This window comes from Desmodus rotundus, chromosome 10, assembly GCF_022682495.2.
Source record: "Desmodus rotundus isolate HL8 chromosome 10, HLdesRot8A.1, whole genome shotgun sequence".
In the NCBI taxonomy this organism is placed as follows: domain Eukaryota; kingdom Metazoa; phylum Chordata; class Mammalia; order Chiroptera; family Phyllostomidae; genus Desmodus; species Desmodus rotundus.
This window is the reverse complement of record NC_071396.1, coordinates 46,541,641-46,559,201: the sequence shown is the minus strand read 5'-3', so window position 1 is coordinate 46,559,201 and position 17,561 is coordinate 46,541,641. Positions and strand designations below refer to the sequence as shown.

The 17,561-nt window shown below is 39.0% G+C and overlaps 1 protein-coding gene across 6 annotated transcripts in view; it reads left to right on the top strand.

The window, feature by feature from the left end:
* The first annotated feature begins 760 nt into the window (after positions 1-760).
* Positions 761-17,561, top strand: part of CDKL3 (cyclin dependent kinase like 3) — a 38,455-nt gene continuing 21,654 nt past the window's right edge. For all 6 annotated transcript variants that reach the window (XR_006653271.2, XM_045183838.2, XM_045183839.2 and 3 more), the window contains exons 1-4: positions 761-1,150; positions 1,347-1,529; positions 5,362-5,556; positions 13,867-14,045. Coding sequence is in view for 5 of the 6 variants with exons in the window: in XM_045183838.2 (XP_045039773.2) it covers positions 1,112-1,150; positions 1,347-1,529; positions 5,362-5,556; positions 13,867-14,045 (596 nt within the window). In the remaining variant the exon portion in view is untranslated. The remainder of the gene's footprint in view (positions 1,151-1,346; positions 1,530-5,361; positions 5,557-13,866; positions 14,046-17,561) is intronic.

Sequence of the window (17,561 nt, the reverse complement as noted above, 5' to 3'; positions counted from 1 at the left end):
TGGAACGCCTGCAGAACCCAGTGTAGTTCTTAAGCAACTAGATAACAGCTTTTTTTTTTTTTTTTTCTGAGCCCTTATATGTCCATCTAAGTGTGTAGCAGAACCCACTGAATTAGCTACTTTTCCAAAGAGGGAGTTTTACAGTTTTGACACATAGCAAGGAAGTTTTTTAAAAAGGATTACTATGAGCTTGGAAAAAAGTTAAAAGCATAATGCAAGTGTTCGAGGAAGGTTCTTGATTTAAGAAGCATCTTCTCCCCAGTTTAAGGATGAAAAGTGCACTGTTGAGCTCGAACTCTGGCCTATGGAATATTAACGTAACTAGGTAACTCAGAAAACTACAATTACACTAGGCTTGCTTGGAAGTCTTCTTTTACAAGAAGTCCATAGTACGTACTTAATGCACCATCCATCCTTTTAGGACCGAGCACAAGCGGCAGGTGTTCTCTGGCCTGGGGACATAGGCAAGGCGGCTTGGACAAACCTGCGCAGCTGTTCCCCTTCCGTAGAGGATTTGCAGTCCTTCCCACTGCAGTCTAGATGCCGATCCTCCCCCACCTCCGCTCTAAACCAGCTTTGTGAGGAGGTCCTAATTTGGGCGTTTTGCAACCACTAATCCTTAGCCGCATCACCAAGCGAACTTCCACTTCACGCTCACCCGGAGGTCGTCCTCGTTTCTCACTTTCCCTTCCGGGTCAGGAAGGCCGGGCCTATGTTCCGGTCTTGCGCAGTGGGCTGCAAGCGCGAGGCCGGCGGTGCCGTTGCCATGGTAACGGATGGCTCGGACGCAGTGGAGCCAGCTGCCTAAGTAGGGCTTGTACTGCTCGGGTCCGGACCCGCCGGACAACAGAATGGGCTGAGGCGGTGGTGGCTGCCCTGACGAGGTCGTCTGCCGGCGAGGCTCGCGACACCGGTCTGGGACCATAAGACATTTGGTTTGAGGAGCGGGCGGTGCCGAGGTTTTCTTGGGTCTCGGGGACTGACCTGTGGGCGACTGCATTATTGCGGGAACCTCCTATTTGACACAAGCGTGACAAGAAGTGGGAAGAACAACCCTCGCCCCCATGACGGATGTTGACAGGTAGCGAAGGAATCTTAAAACTTAGAGTTGATGATAATAACCGAGACAACGGAGGCTCCCGAAGTTCTGGTGAGGGCCCGGGCCCCACAGGGACACCTTACTGCCGAGCTGGCAGTTTCCAAAGACAAACGGTGTCTGTGGAAACGATTCCTATTTTTCCTGTGTTTCTGTGTTTTAAAGTATGGATTTATTGTGGAAATGCATTATCCAGCTTGAATAAATAAAATTAAAATGTTTAACATTTCCTTTCTTTGTTTCTATGAAGAAGAAGCCGGGCCTAAGAATGGAGATGTATGAAACCCTTGGAAAAGTGGGAGAGGGAAGTTACGGAACAGTTATGAAGTGTAAACATAAGGACACCGGGCAGATAGTGGCCATTAAGATATTTTATGAGAAACCAGAAAAATCTGTCAACAAAATTGCAATGAGAGAAATAAAGTTCCTAAAGGTTGGCTTCTTTTGCCTAAGTTGCTGTTCGTAAGTGAAAAGAGAAATAGTTATGGGGGGAAATTATATAAGGAATATTTCAGTTAACATGTGTGTTAAGACAGGTAATAGAAAAACAAGTGTGGTACTCTACCTAATTTCGTTTTGTAATTTTATAGTGATACAATATACATGTGCTTATGTAACAAAAGGTATGCCAAATATTGGGAAATAATTATTCAGAAGTATCCAGGTAAAATGCCTAATAAAAGTGTCTGCTTTGTGCGAGGCATTGTGCCAGATGCCGAGACTAAAATGAGGTAAAAGACAGTAACTGCTCTCAGGACTTTAATTATTTAATCAGAAAGACAGGGCATATAAAATAATACTGAATAAGAAGGGGTTCGTGATAAATGCCAAGCGATTAAGACAAAGCTGTGTTGGGTAGGGAAGGTTTCTTGGAAGAATTGGAGCGTGAATTTGGCTTTGAATGATGTGTGGAATTTACGTGAGAGAGAGAAACTGTTGTGTTACAGGTTAACGGAACAGCATAGGCTCAGAGAGGCTCACGCAGGACAAAGGACAAAGAGCAGAGACATTTCCCTGTAGTATTTCCTGTGCCGAAATAGAAAGAGGTGGGATTAGAGAAGTAAATTGGAGGTAGGTTTTGCAGTCTTGTCTTTTGGGCTAAAGAATTAAAATCTGAGTTTCAAAGAGGACGAACTTTTTAAATGCAGAGTAAAGAGATTCTATAAATGTAAATCTGGCACTATTTTTTAGAATAGTTTGGAGAACTCAGGGAGTAAAAATAGGGAGGCCTGTTATATGAGTTTAATTCAGGGATACAGTTTAACTCAGGATATGTGAATGTGAGGGCCCTAGTGGGAATGCAGCAATTTGAATGGAAAGTAAAAGTAATATATTGCAAAAGAAGGCACAAAAGAGTGTAGAAGGAAGTGGAACAGAGGAAGTCAAAGGTATCTGAGATTCGGTGAATGCTGTCATTGGGGGAAATTTGAAGGACCTCAAAGAGACATAGTTTGGGAACTAGTGCAGTTTTAGAAATGTTGGATTTGAGGTGCTGGGAGTACATTTAAGTAGAGAGGACCAGTGGGCTCCTATAGATGGGGAACAGTATCAGGAGAGATCAGGAAAAAAGGTACGATTTTGTGTAGGTGTGGCAGGTCGACCCTGGGGAAAGAACTCAGTCAGGAGAGTGAAGACAGGAGCATTAACGTCCCTTGGGGATTGGGTTCAAAACTAGTGATTTAAAAATATTTAAATATATATGTATTTTATATATTGGAATTCATCTAGGTGCTTTAAGGTTTATAACTTTGACAATGTATTCTAGATGTTTTATGTAATGAAAACAGATACTCTTCTTGCTCATTTTTATCCGATGCAAAAGTAATATTCTCTTTGTAAGAGTATATTAGATAGGATGGATCACTTTGCTTTCTAAATAGAAGAAATGTATTAGGCATCTGTGGATTGGAGGAACTGCTCTATTTCTAGGCAATGAAAAGGAAAGCAAAAATCAGTAAAGATGTTACAGTTTTGTGAAAGATACCAGTCCTTACCCGGATGACCTAAAGCATAGTAATACTGTAAGGCAAACGATAATGCACCTTAAGTGAAAATCGGATTAGAAGGAGAACTTTTCCCAGGCAATATCTTTCCCTTTCTTCAACTCTGTTGCATTTAAACTGATTATTTTTTTATTTAACCATTTTTAAATTATTTATCTATTTATTTTTAGACAGAGGGGAAGGGAGGGAGAGAAATATCGATGTGTGAGAGAAACGTCGATGGGTTGCCTCTCACACAAGACCCAAATGGGGACCGACCTGCAACCCAGGCATGTGCCCAGACCAGGAATCGAACCAGCGACGCTTCCCTTGTCAGGACAACACTCAACCAACTGAGCCACACTGGTCAGGGCTATTTAACCATTTGTAAAAGCCAATTATGTGGCAAAAACACAGAGATGAATTTGAAAATGTACTTAACTGTTATAATTATTGTACAAACTATTTTGAGACACCTTAACTATTTGTATTGGTTTATTTCTTATAGAATTTTTAGTTTAATTCCACAAGAGAGATTTCTTGGATTAGTTAACATTCTTAGTCTAAAAGTATTGTCGTAATGACTTAATTTGATCTAAATTTTTATCTTCTAGAATTTCACTAAATAAGTGACAGTGATTAGTGAGAATATCTGTATAAAAATTATCTAGTAATGAAGGGGAAAAAGAGTAAACCTCTTGAAAAGGGGTAATGGAGCATTTCTAGGAGTTTCTTGATTTATTTGAGAGTAAACCTGATTCCTTACCCCTCGGTGGATCTTCCCTAATGGTATTTAACTCCCTTTAACCCTTTACTGCTTTTGCCTTTAGAATAAATACTGGATAGGAAGGCTGTAATTTTCCTTCGTTAAAAGATTATTATTGTAGTGTCCAAAAGCAGTCACTTGGCTTTGCTGCGGCCAGCACGTTGCCACTGCAGCACGCTGGCATCTGGCCCCCTAGGGGAATTGGGAGCCAAAATAGGAAAGGCATCTGGCATTGCATTTTGGCATGTGTTTCTATTAGTCATGTTTTAAGGACTGGTTTTTGTATTAATAGATAAGTAGAAAAAGTGATATTGTCCCATGGCAATGAAGGTAAATAATTTTCATAAAAGTATAGTTTTTTCATGAATCCTACATTGAAAATATACTGCTTAATTTTTAGCCAAATGAATAGATATTTTTGGTATTTTTTTTAAATTAAGAATTTGAGAGCTGGTTATAATTAAATCAGTGTGTTACAAAAATAGAACAAGCAGCGTAAAATATTAAAATGTCATTTGTTTCCTAAGGTGATACATGTCATTTTTGATATTTTGAAATTATTTTAATGGTGATTAATTCCAGTCTAAAAAGGTGTCATGCTGTTTAGTAGAATAATGGACTATTATTTTATTCTAATAGAATAGAACAAAAATGTACCCACAAATAAGTATATTTTTGAAAAGTCTTTATGGCTACTAGTTGATATTTCATATATCTGAAAAGTTTCTAGATATTTGATACTCTTTTATTACAGTGTGATATCTTTTGTTATACCTGGAACTTAGATTTTACTCTCAAGAGTTTAGGACCAAACTCAGAGAATGATTAATTTATGTAAATTCATATTACATATTCAATAATATTGAAATCCCTGCTCATTTGAAAACATAAGGACCTTTTAAATTTCAGATGTTAAATTTAACCACAAATCATCCTGGCCAGGTGGCTCAGTTGCTTGGAGCTTTGTCCCGCTGTCCTGTGCACTAAAGGGTTGGGAGTTTTATTCCAGTTCAGGACACATACCTAGGTTGTGGGTCAGGTCCCCAGCCAGGAGTATGTACAGGAGGCAAGGGATCATGTGTGTGTGTGTGTGTGTCTCTCTGTTCCCCTCCCTCATCCTCTCCTTCTCACCCCTTCTCTCTAAAATCAATAAACATAGCCTCGGTTGAGGATTAAAAAATTTTTTTAGTTTAACCACAAATCAAATTAAAAACTAGGAAGACGTCTCTTAGCATACCAAGTTGCATTATAGTACATTAACTCTAAATTATTTTAATAAGTAATCAAATGCTAACAAAGTAAAGCAGTACATTTCCCTTTGTTCTATAAATATTAATTATGAAATAAACATTTTCTTAAAATAGGAATGTAAGCAAATCAGTTGAGAAATTTCTGTTGAAATGCATGGAGAAAATGAAGCTGAGAATATTTCTACTTTTTAATATGATATAGGTGTTATGTGTACAAGTTACTGTGTATGAAATAATTTATTAAAATTCTGTTTCTTTTGTCAATAGCAATTCCATCATGAAAACTTGGTCAATCTGATTGAAGTGTTTAGACAGAAAAAGAAAATCCATTTGGTGTTTGAATTTATTGACCACACAATATTAGATGAGTTACAACATTATTGTCATGGACTAGAGAGTAAACGACTTAAAAAATACCTCTTCCAGATCATTCGAGCAATTGAGTATCTTCACAATAATAATGTAAGTGCTGCAGATAAGCCAAACTATAGGATGCATATGAATGATAAGTGCCCTTTAAACATTCCTCTGTTTATATTAAGGTTGTTAAAATTCTTTTTCTGTTCAATATTGACATCCTGAAAATAGGGTCACTACCTTACAATTTAGTCGCAGAACCAAAATACATATTGAGCATACAATATTTATAATTATAGGGCAGACAATTATAGGGATGCTAAAGGAGGTATTAATAAGTTTGGTATAGAGCCAGCTGGGGCATCTTTTATTAAAGAAAGTACATTAAAAACGTTGAAAGTTATGCTGGCTCAAATGAAGGGAGGTTTAAGGAGGAACTGGAAACTAGGCAAGGGGAATGGCAAGTGAATGTGGATGCTTTTAGGGGAAGAAAAGAGAAATAGAGTAGCTGAGAGATACAAAGCCTTGTTTAACTCATGACAAGTCCAGAAGGGAAAGAAGATCAACTCTTCTGACTTTTGGTGTTGCCTTTAGCATCGCCCAGTATGTATTTAGCTTAGCGGGTTTTTATGGAGATAGTTGGTTCCCACCATGAGTTGTACTTTCCAAAATGTTAGATGTTATTCAGGAAATAACAGTAAAAGCCTCAAAAAGTAGTTTTATTAGTAAGTGGTATAGTTATAACATCTATATATCCCAGACTTTTTCAGACATCCTAATTTCTAATTTTTTGTCCTGCAAATAGTGCATCACATTTTGCTGCTTTGAAGAAGTGTGGTTGTGATAGCAACTGGAATTCAGATTGTAATTTCCTTGCCAGGGAGATCAGTGGGAGGCGGTATAACGCGAAAGTTAAGAGCACCCAGTCTGTGGAATCAGACTACTTGGGTTCTCACCCACCGACTTACCTGTGGGTAAACACACCACTTGTGCAGTTCACAACTTGCTCAACGAAAGGCGGCAGACCCATTACTCTAGGCCCCAGGGAAGTTGTCTGACCTCTCTGAGCCTCGTTTCCTTCACCTGTGCAGTGATACTGTTGTACTTCACAGATTTTTTTGTAAAGATCCAATTAGGTGGTAGGCATAAAGTGTTTAGCACCTTGTCAGGCACATTTTAAGTGCTCAGTAATAGTGCTGGGAGGGAGTCAAGAATAGTGAGGTTGTATGTATTCCTACACTGCCTTGTCTATCGTAGACTTTAAAAATGTTTCTTGGATAAAGGGATATACCAGTATGGGCTAGACTGGGAGTAGAAATCTTCGAAGAAGAGCTAAAACTAAAGTAAGTACAATTTTGAACTGTAGCTATGATTTCACTAGGAGAAGAAATACATTCAGATAGGGCACCACTGTGAGAATAGAGGCCAGCCTGGGCAGAGGATTTCAGAGAGCGGTGATACGTACACTTCCAGAGACCAGGTAAAGGGAGATAAGATTGCACAGGAGCCCTAGGGAGAGGTTTTCAGGGTCTTGAAATCATCCTGAAGAGTTGGACTTTTTCCTGAGGGTACTGGGAAACCACGGAAAGTTTTCAGTATTGCTTTAATGGGTTAAAAACAAAACATTATTTTGGCATGAGTGGAGAATAAGTACAGAGAGAGACAGGGAGATCAGGGGAGGGGCTACTGTGACCGTCCAGAAATGAAGTCGTAAGGGCTCGGGCTAGCACGGTGGCGGGTGGGGAGGGGATGGCAAGACTGTGAAAGAGAAATGACAGGATTTGGGAATGACTTAGAGATGAGAGGGATGCGAACAGAGGGAGAAATCAAAGATAATGCCAAGACTTAATTTGAGATCAGGGGAATTATGGTGCTGTTGGCAGTAACTGATTTTAGAAAGGGGAATTGCTTTCAGATGTATTGATATATTTTAAGGGACGATGAGAATTTTTAAGTAAAAACAGTGCTTAACCAATTGTATAACATGGCCTTAGAAGTTGTCAGAACTGGATGTACAGATTTGGGAGTCTTCCTCCTGGAGACAGTGGTTGAAGAGGTAAGGGTGGGCTACTCTTGAAGGGACAGAGAAAAGTGAAAGGTGGCCCTCGGCCCCAAGTATGGAAGAACGTCTGCGAGCGTGTGCGGGGCAGCAGGAAAAGAGGCCTAGACAGAAGCCCCCACAGTCTCATGTTTTCTTATTCTCATCTAGGACCTGGAGTAGAATTATCCCTGTCCTTCACCTCACAGAATGAGAATGAGAATTAAGGCAGTGGCTCATTAGAATAAATATTATGCTTTTTATCTGGATATCTGGATTCTGGCCTTGATGATTTAAGGCTATCTTCATGTTGACAAAAATCAAGAAAGGAAACCGTTATTTTCCTAGTATCTCCAAATTTAAGGTGATTGGGTTTTTACATAACTGAAACGTCTGAGACACTTTCCGCCATGACGCCCCGTGTCCCCCCCTAATAAGAATTCATGAGGTCAGGTACAGCTCAGTAACAGCAAAAGCTTTTTCGTCTGGAAGTATTTATCTACCTTCTTTTATCTAATAATGAAAAGATGTTTTATATTGGTTTCTAGGCAGCTCTAACAGAAATTTAACGTTCAGTTGCAGTAACTAACTATAGGAACCTAGTTTATCTTTTTCATTTCACTGGTTTTCATAATTTAAAGTTTTTATCTGGTTATTAATATAAGCCTCTTCAGAACCATTTAGAAGCAGTCAGAGTGTAAATGAAAATAGTTGGCCATTTATGGGGGAGAAGTGGCTATTCCCTCATTTATTAATTCAACAAGTATTTACTGAACATTTTCTGGTAACAAACGTTCATTGTACTAGGTGCCGAGGATGCAGTCTTGAGCAAGAGACTTGGTTCCTACCTTTATGGGGCTTATTCAATTTTATCCAATTTTTGGTAAACTTCATTAATTGTAAGTAATTCTGATTAATAACTGAGGACTGTTAATCTTCCCTAGCTCCAACCCCACCTCCTACTTTACAAAGCTCTGCTTCCCTAAATTTAGGTCATTTTTGCATATTTTCTTAACTCTGCTTTTGGATTTTAAACTCATAGTCTTTCAAACAAGGAATTATCCTTTGAATAATATTGTTAACATTTCAATATTACTTAATATATTTTAATGTGTTGTTAATATTTGGACATATGTGCTTCCTCTATTTTGTTTTTTCCTCTATTTTGAAGTATTTTAAGTTATAGGCAACCTGACATTTTATCCCCAAGTATTTCACTCTATATCTCTTTAAAAAAGCATATTTTCATACAAATTCACAGTCATTATACCATATCTATACCATATCTAGTTATCTGCACATCTAACAATAATTCCCTAAATCATTTAATATCAAATTTGTATTAAAATTTAGCCAATTGTTCCTAATTTTTTTTTACAGATTTTACATTTATTAAAATCAGGATCCCATCAAGGACTCCACTTTTCATTTGATTTTTAGGGCAAATAGGGAATTCCCACTCTTGCAGTCTACTTTAAACATCTTTATTTATCCTCTTTCTGGAAGCTGTTGGCTTATTTTTTTTTCACATCGACATTAGCATTTAATTGAGTAACATTCAGTTGGAAAGGTTATTAAATTGAAACTCTAAGTGATTTAGAACCAGGCTCTCTGAGGCCATTAAAGGATATAGAAGTTCAAACTTTATTCCGAAATGGCTGTTTAAATTCAAGCACATAGAGCAGAGGTATTGTAAATCAGATTGTTAAGTGGAGTTTTATGTAGTTCTGGAGCATTTCACTACTAAGTAAAGGAGAGTCAAACTCGTTGTTTAAATCCAAACAATGATAGTTAACACAGTATACAAAATTAACTCAAAATGGATCAAAGACCTAATGTAAGAGCTAAAACTATAAAACTCTTAGAAGAAAACGTAGGTAAAAACCTGTATGACCATGTATTAAGCAATAGTTCTTTAGATGTAACACCAAAAGCAATCAAAAACAAAATAGACAAATTCGTCATTAAAATTAAAAAACTTTGTGCACCAAAGGACCATCAAGAAAATAAAAAGACGGCTTAAAGAATGGGAGAAAATATTTGCAAATCATACTATAACTGATGAGCATCTAGCATTCAGGATACATAAAATACAACTCAAAATAAAAAGGCAACCCAATTTAAAAAAGGGCAAAGGACTTGAATAGAAATTTCTGCACAGAAGATATACAAATGGCTGATGGCACATGAAATGATGCTCAGTATCATTCGTCATTATGGAAATGCAAATTAAAATAAAATTGAGACACTGCTCATATGCACGAGGCTGGCTGTAATCTAGAAAACACAACAAATGTTGGCAAGGAAGTAGAGAGATTGGAACCCTCAGATACGGCTGGTGTAAAATGATGTAGCTGCTATGGAAAACCGTGTGGCAGTTCCTCAAAAAGTTGAATGTAGAATCACCATATGACCCAGGAATTCTGCTCCTAGGCATCTGCCTAAGAGAACTGAAAACACGTATTCACTAAGAACCTGCACAGGAGTGTTCATAGTAGCACTTTCATAATAGCCAAATGCATAGACAACTAAAGTGTATAGCGTCTGATGACTAAGGTAGATCCATGCTGTGGAATTTATTCAGCCACGAGAAGAAATTGAGTACTGACACATGCTACTACATGAATGAACCTTGAAAACTTATGTTAAACGGAACCTGTCAGGTGCAAAAGACTACACAGTGTAAATGCCATTTAAATGAAATCTCCAGAACAGGCAAGTTCATATTTGTACATCTTCTTTGAAGAAATGTTTATTTAAGTCCTTCACCTATTTTTAAATTGGGTTATCTTTATTGTTGAGCTGTACTTTATATGATATGGTTTGGATACTGGGTGATTATCAGGTAAATATATGACTTGCAAATATTTTCTCTCATTCTGTGTGTTGTCTTTTTGCTTTAAAAATAATCCTTACCCAAGGATATGTTTCCTGTTTTTAGAGAGAGAGGAAGGGAGAGAAAAAGAGAAACATTGATGTGAGCGAGTAACATCAGTTGCTTCCTGTCCACGCCCCGACTGGGGATTGAACCTGCAACCTTTTGGTGCACAGGACGATGCCCCAGCGAAATGAGCCACCCAGGGAGGGCTCTTTTTGCTTTCTTGATATTTAGTTCTTTTTAATAATTTCTTTCTCTTTAATGAATGTTCTTGATTTGGTGAGACATTGTGTTCATACTTGTCTTTCGTTCTTTGGACATGGTTTCCTTTAGCTTTGAACATACTTAAAATAGCTGATCAGAGTCTTTGGTAAGTTCAATGTCTGGGTTTCCTCAGGAAAAGTTTCGTATTGACAGCTTTTCTTTCCTGTGTATGGGCCACACTCGTTTCTTAGAATAACTGTAATGTGGTATTCACGCTGCAAATCAGCTTCCTGTCTCTCAGGGTTTGTTGTTGCCGTTTGTTGGGGTGGCTATTTGTTTAGTTACTTTCCTGAACTAAAGCTGTGAAGTCTGTATTCATATGTGAAATCTCTGCTCCGCTACCTTAGCGGTTAGCTAATGGTTGGACACAGGTTTACTGAAATGCCGGAAACCAACAAATCTCTCAGCCTTGTTTACTGAAGGGCTCTTTCTGTGTGTTGGGACGTGCCTTCGACGTTCAGGCAGGCGGTTGAGAGCTCTGCCTCAGCCTTACTGTCCTGCTTGTGGAGAGCCTTAAAGCCAGCCACAGGTGAGAGTTTAGGGCCACCTTGGGTCTTTCCCGCCATGTGCACAGCTCTGCACGTGGCCTTGATTCTCAGCACCATGTTAGAGCTTTGCCAACCTTGTATGGACATCTCACTTCCGGCCTCTGGAAACATTGATGAGAGAAGTGAAAGGAGGCCTGAACAAATAGAAAAACTCTGTTTACGAAGGTCTCACTGTGATCGTGGAAGACCGAGGAGGATGTTGTCAGAACATAGAATTTTAAAAGTTGGGATCAGAGAATGCGTGGTTCTCAAGGATAACTCAGTTCTGCACGTGGTCGTGCTGTTAGTTGTTGAAGAGTGAGAATATTAGGGCCTCGCCTGGACGGCTCCTCCTGCTGTCCGTTCAGAGCACCAAGGAGAAGGGTGGTGGGTGTCTGGTGGTCACAATGTGTGCGGTGTTATCTTAATGTGCTTGCTCGGGTCTACTTCCCTTCACATTACATCCTCGGATTTTGGAATAGTCACTGGCAGGTAGTAACCACTCAGTAAACATCGTGGAAGTAAAAATAGATCCATGTAGCCGTACAGACGGCACCTTGAACATGGCTCAGTACCCGAAGTTGAAGTTTGGCCATCTGTGGAAGGACACTGAGGCAAAACAAGAGCCAGTCCCAAAGACATAGCAGTAAATTATGTAAACAAGGAAAGAGCCCAGATTTCTGTCACTGAAATATTTTTACCTGTGCTGTGACACGTTTCCAGTGATGACAACATACTTCATTCAGATGACAAAGTTTTAAAATGTCTTCTTTGTATCAGGCACTGTACTGGACAGTGGGAAGATAACTTAAGCAAGACATAGCGTATTTTGCCGTGTATGATGCGCACCCATGCTTTAGCGCCAGTTCCCATGTATAACGCACATCCCTATGTTTCCCTCAAATATTTAGACAAAAAGTGCGCATTATACAAAGCAAAACATGCTACATCTTGCCCTCATGCAGCTTATAGCCTGGTGGCAGTCACAAACAAGTAAACAGGCAACTAATAATATAGCACAACAAATACTGTGATAGGGGAAGTACAGGATGATGTGAAAACAAACAGAAGGGACACCTAAGCTGAGACCTGAGGAAACAGTTGGCCAGGCAGTTGAAGCAGCATCAACAAATGCACAGATGAGACAAACTCTAGGAAATTGGGAAACTAATATTCTAGGGAAAGAGGTTGAGAAGGTGAACTGGGTTCAAATCCCACAAGGCTTTACAAGCCATTTTAAAGAGTTTCAAATTTGTGGTGTAGGGTAAGGAGTCCTTGAAGGATGTTAAACAGAGAAGTAACATGATCACATGTGATTTTAAAATAGTACTGTGACTTCATTATAGACAGTGGATTGGAGGGGAGCAGAGTGAATGCAGGGAGACCAGCCATCAGTGTTGTAATTTGAGAGAGCCGAGGGTACTTGAGAACTGGGGGGGGTGGGGGGAGGAGATAGGTTAAAAGTATATGGGAGATGGGGGAGAGAAATACCTTGGTTTCTGGCTCGAGACATGGGTCATTGTTGGTTCCATTCACTGAACTAAAGGACTATCGAGCACAAGTAAGTTTGGGGGAGATGATGCGTTTAGTTTTGGATCTGCTGAGTGGGATTTCTTATGGAATTCCAGTCCTTGTGGAAACCAAGAGCGACATCTAGAAATAGAAATTAGACATAGAAATTTGGAAATCATCAGCATATGGATTGTTACTAAAGTTATAAAAGTAGATGAGATTGAGATGGAGTAGCCAATAGGTGAGAAGAAGCCCAGGAGAGTATGGTGTCCCCATAACCACGTGAAAAAAGTGGTCCAAAAAATAAAAAATAAGCAGATGAGATTGTTCAGGAAGCATGACTTATGAGAAGAGAAAGCCTAAGACCAGAGCCCTGCATTTCAGGGACAGATAGAGAAGAATTGCAGCAGAGACAGAAAGAGCCTGGGAGAGTTTTAGGTCCCAGAAATCAGTTATGGAGAAGTGGTTGGCAATGTTTTTACACTAAGATATTAAGTAAGGTATGTGGTGAGGGATATCTCTTTGGATGTAGCAGCAATTAAGTTGTTGACATTAGCTCAGGCCATTTAACGGAACACTGCAGCAGAAAACAGATTACGTTACCTTGAGAAGTGAGTGAGTGGACATAAAGTGGAGAATGAGTAACGATGATGACTTCAAGAGGCTTAGCTGTGAGGGAAATGAGAAAGGGCAGTACCTGGGCTGTAACATGGGGCTAAAGGAAAAGTTCAACTTTTTTCACTGTTCTTTTGTTTACTTTTCCTTTTAGGAATGTGATTTACCTTTTTAGTATTATACTTGTTTTCTTTTTAAATTTTTCATTTTTTTTGAGAGAGAGAGAGATTTGTTGTTCCTCTTATTTATGCATTTATTTGTTGATTCTTTTATGTGCCCTGACAGGGAATCAAACCCACAACCTTGGCATATCAGGATGATGCTCTAACCAACTGAGCTACCACCACCCAGCCATGGTCTATACTTGTTTTCTTGATTTTCTTTCATTACAAGATGATGTATGGGGCAAGAATTGAAAATGTATAACTTTAGCTTTTGCATTGTGGGGTTAATTCTTTGCATGTGGTAAGAAAATAGCTTTACTGTCTTAATTAGCTAGATTTTCTCTGTGTAACTTTTGTGAGATTCTCTGGGTAATGAAACCTCATTTTAATGTATTGCATCTCCTGTTTGTTTTTTAGATCATTCATCGGGATATAAAACCTGAGAATATTTTGGTATCCCAGTCAGGAATTACAAAACTCTGTGATTTTGGATTTGCACGAACGCTAGCAGCTCCTGGGGACATTTATACAGACTATGTGGCCACACGCTGGTATAGAGCTCCAGAATTAGTATTAAAAGATACCTCTTACGGAAAGTATGTATATTTTGGGATGTCCCTGGCCTTTCCTATCAATCTCTATTTTTCCTTTGGTGAATCTGTCACCCCTACTACGAGCACGCTCTGCCTTCTGCATCTGAATTGGGGTTAAGAAAGAGACACTGCCACATAGAACAGAGAGGCCCCATAGGCACCTGTCCTGGTTGTAGATGGTGACATGCTTGCCCTTTGGGGCTGAATGGCCCCAACCCCAGGAGATCTATGGAGACACCTCTCAGGCTGTATCCATGCTTGCTTTAGTGCCCCATCCGTGGCAGAATTGCCTTCTGTGCTTATCTTGAGCCTCTACATTCTGCAAAGATTTTTAAAATCATTTATTTCACTCTGCCTTGGCTGGTGTGGCTCAGTGGATTGAGCACTGGACTGCAAACCAAAGAGTTGCCGGTTCAATTCCCACTCAGGGCACATGCCTGGGTTACAGACCAGGTCACCAGTAGGGGGCACATAAGAGGCAATCACACATTGATGTATCTCTCCCTCTCTTTCTCCTTCCCTTCCCCTCTCTAAAAATAAATAAAAATTTTTTAAAAAATCATTTACCTCACTCTGCCAGTGTTACTATAGGAACTGACAAGTTTCCCATTTTCTGGAATATGGCATTCTCTTTGCAAAGACTGGCAAATAATAATTTTTAAATTATACTGTTTCAGATTCCTTAAAAAGTAGTGTGGTCTCAGTCTATTGTGAAACAATAGATACAGTATGTGAAACAGCAACCTAATATACAACTAACGAATCTGAAAGAACATAAAGGGACCACGTTGTACAGCTAATACAAGACATGGAGAGGGGCGCCCTGGCCAGCATGGCTCAGTGCACTGGGCATCGTCTTGCAAAGTGAAGGGTCACCACTTGGATTCCTGGTCATGGCACATGCCTGGGTGGTGTGCCAGGTGCCCAGGTGGAGGCCCGCAAGAGGCAACCCATCAGTGTTTATCTCCCACATCAGTGTTTCTCTTCCTCTTTTTCTCTCTCCCTTCGCCCTCTCTAAAAATAAATAGTATTTGTCTTAAATTTCAGAAAGTAATGGAGGGGAGATAATTTTTGCGTGCTTTTTCTAGAAATCATTATTCTGTTTTTATATATAACAATATCTACTATTAAAGAGTACTTTGTGTCAGAAATTGTTCAAAATGCTTTACATGCATTAAATCATTTAACTTTCACAATAATGCTATGATGAAAGTGGTGCCATTATTATCCTCACTTTAAATAAGAGGACACAGAAAGGTGAGCTAATTTGCCTGAAGTCACTCCATAGTACCTTTTCTACTGTACTTACCACTGATGCCTTAATGGACCTTCTCCCTGCTGTGAGGACCAGAAGGATAGGACCAGAAAGAGAGAAGAGAAAGGAGAAGAAAAAATATTAGAAGGCATAATGAATGAAAGGGGTCCAGATTTATTGAAAAACCATAACCAAGAAGCTCAACAAACTCCGAGATAAAGTCAAAGAGAGCCACAGACAGACATAGCATCGTAAAAATGCCAAAAGTTAAAAGCAAGAAGAAAATCTTAAAAACAGCAAGAGAAAAGTAATAATTCATCACTTACAGAAGCACTTCCATAGGAATAACAGCCAACTTCTCAGTAGAAACAATGTAGGCCAGAAAGTAGTAGCACAACATATTCAAAATACGTAAAGAAAGAAATTACTAACCTAAACTCCCATGTCCAGCAAACTTATCTTCCAAAAGTGAAGGTGAAATAAAGCTGTTGCCAAATAAACAAAAACTGAGAGAATTTGTTGCTAGCACTCCTGCCTAACAGGAGTTCCTAAAGGAAGCGCTTCAGGCTGAAAACAAGTGACCCAGAGAGTAATTTGAATCCACAAGAGAAGCAATGAGCACAGGTAAAGGTACTTATGTTACTATAAAAGATAACACATTTTGCTGTGTATAATGAGCACTTCTTTTGCCCCAATTTTTGAGGGAAAAGTAAGGATGTACACTACCCATGGGTAGTACTAATTCTGTGTCTTTACACATGTTTTTAATTTTTTAAATTTACGTTTATGCATTAAAAGTGTAACTGTAGGAAGCAATAATGATATCCGTATGCAAAAGAATACCCTGGAATACGATAATCGGTTTTGTTTCTAAATATAAATAAATTAAAAAATTACTTCTGGCCAAGCTGGAGATGTAGGTAGACACACTGTACCTCTTCACACAACCAAAAGAAGGACAACAACAAATTTAAAAACAAAAAACAACCAGAACTGCCAGAAAATTGAACTGTATGGAAGTCCAACAACCAAGGAGTTAAAGAAGAAACATTCATCCAGACTGGGAGGAGGGGCGGAGACAGGCAGCCAGGGTGGAGAGGAACCTCACAGACCAGGAGGTCCCACGTTCATGTGCAGATAAACCGGGAGGAACAACTGGGGAGTGAGACAGACCCCATAACCCAGGGTTCCAGCGCGGGGAAATAAAGCCTCAAACCTCTGATTGAGAACACCTGTGGGGGTTGAGGCGGCAGCAGGAGAAACTCCCAGGCTCACAGGAGAGTTCGTTGGAGAGACCCACAGGGTCCTAGAACATACACAAACCCACCCACCTGGGAATCAGCACCAGAAGGGCCCAATTTGATTGAGGATAACTGGGGAAGTGAATAAATTTAAAAATTTAAATGAAAGATTTTTTTCCTAAAATAAACCACTTAAAATCTTAAAAAAAAAGAAAGATTTTTGTCCTGAAAGCTTGCGCCAAAAACGGGGGTGTGCCTTACACACTGGAGTGCATAATACATGGCAAAATATGGTAGTTTATATTCATATCTTTATCCCTTATTCTCTTGTTTGATTTTAAAGGCAATTGTATGAAATAGTATGCACATAATATATTGTCAGACCTATAAACATATAAATATATAAATGTATGTTTTATATGTATATTTGTCAATAACAGCAAAAAGAATGTAGAGAGGAGCTGAATTACATTTGGCTCAGGAAATGTAAGTATCATATCATAGATTGTGAAGTAATAATTGTAACAATATATTGTTTGGTTTATAACATAAATAGATGTAATATGTATAGCAAAAATACCACAAAAAGAGGGAAAGGGACTACAGTTATATAGGAATAACTTTGATATATATATATCATTGGAATCAAGCTAGTATTTCTTTCCCCAGATGTCCAAAAGTAGGGCATCCTCAATCCCTATTCCTTGCCCCTAAATCATATCTCCATCTAAACCTTGTACATTGTAAGTTCTGTGCCAGTTAATATTTAATGTGGCCTAGTTCTACTCTAGCTATTGTTTTTTAAATATTTCTAGCTGAAAGGTAAGTTCCTTGAGGAGCAGAAGAATCTCTCATACTCCACAGAGCCAAAGTTGGTGCCCTGCACATGGCAAGTTTGGATTCTATGTGGCTTCACATTGTTTTTAAAAATAAATTTGCTTGTGAGTGGTTTTTTTTTACTGATTCTAAAGAGGAAAGAAGGAGAGCAAGAGAGAAACAGAGGAACATCCATTTGTTGTTCCA